Source organism: Rutidosis leptorrhynchoides, chromosome 2 (assembly GCF_046630445.1).
Source record: "Rutidosis leptorrhynchoides isolate AG116_Rl617_1_P2 chromosome 2, CSIRO_AGI_Rlap_v1, whole genome shotgun sequence".
NCBI lineage: Eukaryota > Viridiplantae > Streptophyta > Magnoliopsida > Asterales > Asteraceae > Rutidosis > Rutidosis leptorrhynchoides.
The window spans coordinates 200,100,070-200,109,348 of NC_092334.1; the positions used below are offsets into that span (position 1 = coordinate 200,100,070).

The following is a 9,279-nucleotide window of genomic DNA, read 5'->3' on the forward strand; positions in this document are numbered from 1 at the left end:
ATTTTTCAATAAGTTACCAAATCGAAATATCGAAAAATAACTTAACTACTTCATGTTTAAAGTATTATAAAATATCACATACAAAAAGTTTATAAAATACTCAAATACACAAAGTATATAAAATATCACATCTCAAAAACTTGTTATATATAATTATATTGAATAAAATTATACTCGTTTTCAAAACAAATAAGAGAAATCTTTCATATATTAACGATATAATACTAATACTATAATTTTACATAAAAATTATTATTAAAATTCCTCGGGCCGGGTATACGGGTATGCGAGTCGGGTATATGGGTCGGGTAAACGGGTTTGTATCCAAAACCATACCCGAACCCAGAAATTTTTTTGTAACCATCCCCATACCCGGCCCTTGACTCGACGGACTCGGGTCAGACCCGGCCCAATTATAACCGATTTCGAGTTTTCCCATCGGGAACAGGTCATTTTGCCATCCCTAGCCCCAACCAATTCATCCGAACCCCCAACAATCTGAGATACCCCACCGTCGAACCCATTTCTTTTTAAAATCATCAAATTTGATATCAGCCTTACCAAATGAAAGAACACCGAATTAAAATATGGATTAGCCGAATCAGTTTTAAATGCCAAATCTTCGTCCAACGAGCCGAATTTAATACCTGAGAACAAACTAGCATGACTGATCGGTACCTGATCAGCAGCTCCAACAGTAGCATTTAACAAAATCTCCCTGTTAATAAACGTCACACGGACTGCTCACTTGCACCCGAATTTTGACCCGCATCAAACCCCGCTTGAACATTACCAAAGCGGATACATGATTGGTTCAGAGTAGGTAAACCTGAAGAATAAATCCATTTTAACCGGAGTGCTTACAATCTGTCGATCCACATGACTCACAGACGTTATCCCATTTGAAATCACGAATCGGTTGGTCGATTCCATCGAAGTTATCAAATCCGTCACAAAAGGGATCCTATTTAGGCTACCAGTATTATCTGACACTTCCGAAACCCAAACATTACATTTTGATTTTTTGTCATCCTCCACATCCACCAAAACTGTATCATGAATGTGTTTTCGTTCGTTGATTTAATAAACGCAAAGAGTGAGCCAACCGAATCCAAACCCGAAGAGGACTTGGAAACTATCAAAACTTCCTCAAACAATTCGGCAACCAACGAAGCATTAGACTCGGACAAACACGTAACTGGTTACCCCGTGATTTCAAGCGCATACCGATGAAACATAGTGGCCAAATTAGAAAAAGGTTCGATTTTAAAAAACTGAACGAACAACAATTTAACAGGTTGTTATAGCTAACAACATCTCCACTATAACAAATGAATCCAAAGTGACCAAAACGGCTAAAATGTGTGACCTTAGCATTGCAAGATATCAAAATAGAAGAAACTTTCGTCTCCTCAATAGATATGCAATCAAGCACCAAAACGGAGAATTGTAGCAAGTGTAATACCTTTGGGTTATGTGCGAATTGATACGATTACCATGACTCTTTCAATAAATTTTGATTCAAAATTTTAAACGTACTTTTTTTTTCTAAAATTACAAAACTTCATAGGTAAACGAAGACGTTTTTTTTTTTTAAAAGAAAAAAACGTTTACAACGAGAGATACAACAAACGGAGCAAGGCTTGCAGCTAAAAATGTAAATGTAAACGTATACTTTATGATTTTTCAAATGCTTCACTTTCTTTTTACTTAGGGTAGTGATATTTCCAAATGTGTTTTTGATAGATCCACTTAATTTTACATCTATACCCTTAAATGATGTTGTCTACAAATTTTATATTGAAAGTTATTTGAGGGTAATCTGGAAAGATACCACCAAATATGTGTGGATCTATAAAAAAACAATTTGGAAATATCATCACCCACTTACTTATGAAAACACATTGTCATTCTTATGTTTACATCAAATTCAAATATAATATTTCACACTTTGTATGGTTTACAACATATTCTTGAGCCTAAATCAAATTTGTGTCTAGTAAATACTAGTACTTCTTATAAGTGTCCCACATATTATATTTTAATTATTAAAATAGAGAATCGTACAAACAAGTCTGGGTGGTGTAGTCGGTTATCACGCTAGTCTCACACACTAGAGGTCCCCGGTTCGAACCCGGGCTCAGACATTTTTAATGTTTGATAAGGAAATCAAGAATCTATTCAAGCAAAACCACTCTCATTTTATTACTATGAAATGTTTTATGTTTCAACATAGAATTATAACTTGAGTATTAAATTATTAATTAAGATATTCTAAATTTAATGAAATTGAAAAGGTAAAAACTTACCATTATTAATCAATCTGCCTTCTCTTGCCCAAAAAAATAAAATAATAATAAACATATAGACAAAATTAGTTTTTAATAGGTACATATAACATATTAAAGAAGTGAATGGATGAATATATCATTATTCTAGAAATACAAAAATTCCTTCTAAAACTATTATAAGTCCAGTATTACACTTCATATCTGCTAGACTGCTACTAGTCTACTACTATGCTTATACCATAAATTACCCAAAAAATCTACAACAATTGAATAACTCTAAATATACATCTGCATATCTTATCCATTTAAATCATATCTATAAACTTCAACCCAAACTATGACCTTTCTATGTTGACTTTTCTCTATGTTTGACCATCATGATCAAAATGCCGAAGGCGTAAACTTTTTCGAAGAATGAAGATACCATTTTGAATTTACGCCCGAGACATAGGAGAAAATGGCGGATTGACTAAAAAGGAGGAAGATATTCCATTTTTGACAGTTTTCCTTTTGTCCTCTTCTGCCACAATCTCAATTAACTGTTTAACTTCTTCCTCAACAAAAACTCTCATAGAATCACATTGCAACGTTTCTCGATCGTTATCATTAGCAACAACTATCGACGTTTCTGTACTGTGTAAAATAGCAACACAGATGGAAAACGCCTGCAGTGAGGTTAACTGGGCGTGAAAGTCAACTGCATACTGCCCGTCTTCGGTTATCTTCATTGTTAATGAAGGTGTATTCTCTTTAGTTCCCTGTTTCACAGTATGATCATAAACAACATCAGAAAAATAAACATTTGCAGCCTGCATATTGACTTTTAAAAGTCAAAATTTTTGTTTTTTATTCAAAATTTAGTATCTTCTACGACATATGCTATCTTCCATAATGTCCAATATAATTACTTGATTTTGACATATATAGTAAAGTTGTTGATGGAAATTTAAGTGGGTTAGAAACACCTTTTCACATTAAAAAGGAGATATAGTCCACAAATTGACTTCTCGGGTCAAACTTAGGGTGCGTTTGATTGTCTATTAGACAGTGTTGTAAAAGTCGTCCGACTTGACCGACGCGTCGGCCGATGCGTCGTTTTTTTGGGTTCTCCGTCCCGTTTTTTCTGAAAACGACTCAAAAGACGGTCAGAGCTAAAAGTTCGGTCAAAGTCTGTCAAAGACGGTCAAAAACGGTCAAAGTCAGTCAAATTTTCGTCAAGATTTGATATATTTTAAAATTAGGGTTTGTTTTTATATTTTGGGCCGCTCTTTTCTCTGTGTCGTTACTGATTATGTACTCAGTAACATTAATTGAGTTTGAAGTTTTATTGTTTTTAAATTCAAGCTCTTATTTAAGAAATTTATGGTAGATAATCAACTATTTTACATATATATAAATATATATTTAAGAAATTATTAATAAAGTCAACGTTGGTCAACAACCGATGCGTCCCCGACGCGTCCCCCGACTCGGCCGATGCGTCATTTTTAGGTCTCGACCGATGCATCCCCGACTCGCGACTTTTACAACCTTGCTATTAGATGAATAGTTCAATACTGAATATTGAATATTGAACATACAGTGTGTTTGTTAGTGACATCTTAATGACAAATGATCTTGAACCCTTCAGAATTACTCTCTTAACCACTCAGCACCTTCATTTCCTTTAATATCAAAACAATTGTATTCTTTTATGTATTCATTTAGAAGGTTAGGACATTAAATTAAATTTATATCACTCATGGAGTTCATTCGAAATGATTATCAAACATGTAATTGTTGTTCAGAACTAAGCTCATTCACAACCTTTAAATCATTTAGATTTTGAACCATTCATCATTCCATAATATCAAACGCACACTTTCTACTCTTTATAACATAGTGAGATTACTATACTTATATTGGTTAAAACCAAACACGAGAATCTTCTACACTAAACCTATTGGTCATTTTCTAATGACTTGTAAAAAACATAGTATTTGGAAGTAAGGTTGACTATGGAAACGTTACCTTTAGGAAGAGTTTAACGGGCTGCTTAAATATATCGTCTTGCTGAATATTCAGGTTGCCAAGAACAATAAGAGGGCAGCCCATATCCCAACCACCACAGTCACAACCGCCACCTAATCTCCATCGGTCTAGTAGCGGTGAGGACCCACGGCTCGAGTCACTCGGTGAACCATGGTTCCCTGAAGGGATCACCACACTCACTTTTGCCGGTTCATTGTTTTCTATATTCATTTGAGAAAAATTAAACATATCACCAATTTTCATATCCATTTGGTTGCATTTCAAACTCTCCCTTTTCTCAGATGGAAATTGTATAACAATGGCTGCTGTTTCAAGGTCTGGATGCAACTTATATAGACATTTCTGGTCAATGTTGACCTTTGACTGTTCCGTTGACTCAGTTGACTTGCGAATTCCTTCAGAAGAAAGATCATACATTACAAACTCGGTAACCATTGAGTTATCGAAAGCTCCTGCATTAACTAATTCTGTACATAAATAACAGGAAACTTGCATCTGGCCAACTGTTGTAAGATCTTTATCGTTAATCTTTCTTTTATGTTGACCATTGTGAAATGTATATAACCAATCGCACCCATTTCCCACTTTCTGTGTTTTTGCGACTAAAACGTCGTTTTGATTCTTTACCAAGAACTCAAAATAAGGCATTTGATTCTTGTTGCCGACCTTCAAAACCGCATTCAAATGAGCAGGTGATGATGAAGAAGATAATGATGTAATCGAGCTTAAATCATCATTCGTATTAGCGATATTATGTATCAACGCTTTTCTTATATTCGTGTTTTGACTATTTTGAGACTTTGACTTTACAAAAGGGTCAAACATCTTTTTTAAAGGGGTGAAAAGAGTCTTGGGACTATTAGTGTTCGATGATTCGTTCTTTAATTTGGTAGGGGAATGAGGCAGTGCTAATCTAGAAGATAACGATTTTTGCAACGAGGTAGAGACAATAGGTTGATCTTTTACTTCGTTGATCGATTTTGAAGACATTTCAACGAAAAAACTCGAATCCTCGTCATCATTAATCGATTTGGTAGGAGAATGAGGTTGTTCCAATCTCGAAGATAAAGATTTATTCAAAGGAGTAGAAACAAAAGGTTGAATCTTATCTTTGTTGATCGAATTCAAAGACGTTTCGGAAGAACTCGAATTTACTTCCGAAGCGCATATGGAAGCGAATATTTCAATGGGCAACAGACCATCACTTGCAGAAAATTCAATCTTTTTTCTTCCTTCGTCTTCTTGCTCACTAATCTTATCCATTTTACCTATTTCGTTGGAACTTTGACATACATAATCCCGTTTAAGCGCTTCGTTGACTCTAAATCTAGTTGATTGAACTTCTCGACACGATGCACTATGGTATCGACTTAAGTTTATTTCCCTAAAGTTCCTGTTTTGACTCAACAAGACTTCATTTAGGCATTTGGGTTTTTTTCTAACCTTTTTCTTTTCGGCCGTAGAATGAAGAACGGTTGTAGGACTTCCATCTACCACACAATACTTCTCAAAATCCAGCTCTATATCTTGACTCATCTAGCGATTCACAATTTCACAATCTACATTAAGACAAACAAATAAAAAGATACTTAGAAAACGACAATCGTCTTCTTAAAAACAATAAGATTATATGCATCTACTTCAGAAATGAATATAAAGCCCTATACCAAGAGTAGTTGCAAAAATTACATAAATGAGAACAATTTCACATCACAATCTACATTAAGACAAACAAATAAAAAGATACTTAGAAAATGACAATCGTCTTCTTAAAAACAATAAGATTATATGCATCTACTTCAGAAATGAATATAAAGTCCTATACCAAGAGTAGTTGCAAAAATTACATAAATGAGAAAATGCTATTCCACTTTTAAGCATCAAAGGCCGGCATCAACTCGAAAACACAAAAAGAAATCATATTGATTCGGGTTGGTTGAATCTAAGAATTCCAATAAAGGTGACTACAGTTCTACAAGACTATAAGACCCAAAAAATTTAAAGAATATATCACCATATTAGTTTAGACAAACTGTAATTGCTAAGAATATAAATTTTGAAGGAAAAAACAGAATCATAAAGACTATTTACCCATTTTATTAATTTGGAGGATGAATAGGTACTTGGCTACTTGCTCAAATCTCAAAGTACACAAATCAATCTACTTAAACTCAAAGTTAAAGCATACAGAACATATACTAGATGCTATAGTACAGCATATTAAACAATGCATGTGGCTTTAGTAGTTGGAAAGTGATACCAAAAAATGATAATTAATAATTAAAGAATTAAGAACCCTAATTTACATTCTAACGCATAAACCCCACCTAAAAATTCAAAAACACCTAATGAAACTCTCTTGGGACAAAGTATCTAACATGTGAAAGACATAATAATGATATTAATATTATCAATAGCAATAAAGAAACATAAATGATTAAAAAGTAGGTATCTTTATACTTACTCTTGCATTTCAAGCCAAACAAAGCACAAATTGTAAATTGAAATTGCAGTGCCCCACCAGTTACCAGATCTCAATGAAGTAATTTTAAAGAAATCAAACTTAAAAAACCATCAAATAAATTAAACCCAACAAATCTTTCCTTCAAATTATCAAACTTTGATGCATACCCACTTACAAAACCTCAACCAACATCCCAAAAGAACAAGTATATAGTGGAAATAAAAACTGGGTAAGTGGTAAAAAATGTGAAAATAAACAAACAATAGTTACAAATTAATCAAACAATAGAAAAGCACAAAAAGAGTATTGTTGATAGCGTGAAAGAGATGCTGTTGCTAACTGTTAATTTCACACTTCTTTACCCAATCTCTCTCTCTCTCTCTCTCTATATATATATATATGCAGATATGCAGATGTAATGTATTTTATATGTATATGTACTATACACATGTGTGCACCTAGGCATCACAGTTTTTCATAGTTTATGTTAAATGATTTAATAAGATTGAAAGTGAGATGATGCCATGCTCTGTGGTTATGTCCGCCAAAAGCATCGTGTTTCCTTTGACTCAAACTTCATGATTTTGCTACTTTATAACTTTAGCTACATGCTCATTCTTTACCCTTAGAAATTAGGAAGTATGCAAATGAACTCCTTATACTTTTGAATACAATAGAAAGTGATATATTTTTGTACACCCAGTTTTATAGAGGTTTTTAATATTTTGATTGAAACCGTTCAACTTGAATACCGAGCTACATTCAAACCAGTTAAAATTAAATCAAATTTGAAAAACAATTTCAAATCGATTAAAACCGAAATCGAGTTTAATATTTAATTTTCGGTTTGATTTTTGATTTTTTAATTTTCCAAATTCGATAAAATTGAAAATCGAATTCAAAACCGAAAATAACTTAGAATAAATTGAAAATCGAAATCAAGTCTTTTGTGATTCATGATTGACATAAAACATTCTAGGTCTTTTGATTATTGCAACCTAGTGGAAATAGAAGTATGATATACAACTAATGGAGCTAATTGTATCGGTCATTGATATACTAGCGCAATACGACTAACTACACATGCAAACATGAATCCAAACTTATAACAATGGGCCAGTTCAATCATGAGAGAAAGTAAATACATCAATAAGCATTCAAAAACCAAGTTTTATCATCATTTTGTGTCCAGTCGTCGGTTGACATGTTGAACAAGCAAAGCCGCCGGATGGCCATAGACAACCGTCGACAAACTCTTGCTTTTCCAGATTTAAATCGAAACCTATGTGTTAGAATCATTTGTAGCCGTTGGAGAGTGTTTAAATCTGCTGCTCTGAAAATATATCCATTGTATATCCGTTGAAGAGTGTTTGAATATGAGTATTTTGGCCTCTTTACTTAGTTTAGAACTTGCAAAAGATGTGTAATAACCTGGGCATGTACTATATGTTTAAAGTGTTTAGATTCTTAGACTTATTTCATGAAAGTGACTTGACACCAACTAATGGGTAAGTCTTTCTTTCTTGCCATTTCATTATATTTACCAATTGAGTTAAGTTGATACTTGGATCATATCCAATTAAAGAATTCAAACTTTGTCACGTTAGTTATTAAAGATTAGTCAACATCTCATTAAGTAAGTAAGCATCTTTTGCTTAAATCCACCATAGAGCACAACTAAGTAAATGTTAAAATATTAGTTTTATGTTTAGCCATAAATGCTATCTACCATATATATCTTAAGCATGCGAGTGATCTTTATATTCTATTATCAAAGCATAAGCATCTTTTTTACTTGGTTTGCTAATATCGGCCAAAAAGTCACATTTTTACCCCCAATATTAAGCCCTAGAACAATAAAGATTCAAACTTTCACCGCAAAATTATCGCTTTTTCGGTTGATTTAGTAGATTAAGTAATTACAAAGGTGGTGCAAAAAGAATCAAGTAAAACGGAGCTAAAACGAAGATTCTAGAGCGAAAACGGTGAAAGACAAGAAATCAAGTTACGATCCGGTGAAATCAGCTGACCAGGCAGACCAAACGGCTTGCCAAACGGCCTGCCTGGCTCACAAACGGCCTGCCAAATGGCCAGATCAAACGGGCACCTTAAACGGCTTGACTTGCCAAACGGCCCCTGCAAACGGCCTGCCAGCCGTTTGCAGGCAAAAAATCAAGTCTATTTAAAGGGCTTTCTCCATCCATTTCAACACACACTCAATTTGTAATTCACTTTATATTTTCAAGCTTTTAGTTAGTTTTTAGTAGTAGTTAGCTTAGCTTTTATTTTCCGGAGGATATCCCGGCGAGTCCCTGCGATCTCGGGCAAATTTCTTCGGCCTTTTCAGGTTTTTATCCGAAACGCTTGTCTTTTGTATTAAACATGTGTTCTTACTTTTTATGTTTAATAATGCGTTCTGATATTACCATGATAGCTTAATTAATCTATATGTTTCCATGATATAAGTTTGGGTTAGCGTAATTATGTTAATTT

At 33.7% G+C, this 9,279-nt stretch overlaps 1 protein-coding gene and 1 non-coding gene across 4 annotated transcripts; one reads left to right on the forward strand and one right to left on the reverse strand.

The window, feature by feature from the left end:
* The first annotated feature begins 2,073 nt into the window (after window positions 1-2,073).
* Window positions 2,074-2,147, forward strand: TRNAV-CAC (transfer RNA valine (anticodon CAC)). The gene has a single exon. It is a non-coding gene; the product is annotated as a tRNA-Val (tRNA).
* Window positions 2,148-2,464: 317 nt separating this feature from the next.
* On the reverse strand, window positions 2,465-7,317 carry LOC139891640 (uncharacterized). Of its 3 annotated transcripts, XM_071874619.1 has the most exons (4): window positions 6,787-7,317; window positions 5,766-5,881; window positions 4,302-4,988; window positions 2,465-3,049 (listed from the first exon to the last, which is right to left on the reverse strand). In XM_071874619.1, exons 2-4 carry the CDS (start codon window positions 5,856-5,858, stop codon window positions 2,726-2,728), a joined length of 1,104 nt encoding a protein of 367 aa, XP_071730720.1. In that variant the 5' UTR covers window positions 5,859-5,881; window positions 6,787-7,317; the 3' UTR covers window positions 2,465-2,725. The 3 variants fall into 3 exon arrangements, with proteins under 3 accessions (XP_071730720.1, XP_071730718.1, XP_071730719.1); XM_071874617.1 differs by having other exon boundaries at window positions 4,302-5,881; XM_071874618.1 differs by lacking the exon at window positions 6,787-7,317 and having other exon boundaries at window positions 4,302-5,901.
* Between the last annotated feature and the right edge of the window lie 1,962 nt (window positions 7,318-9,279).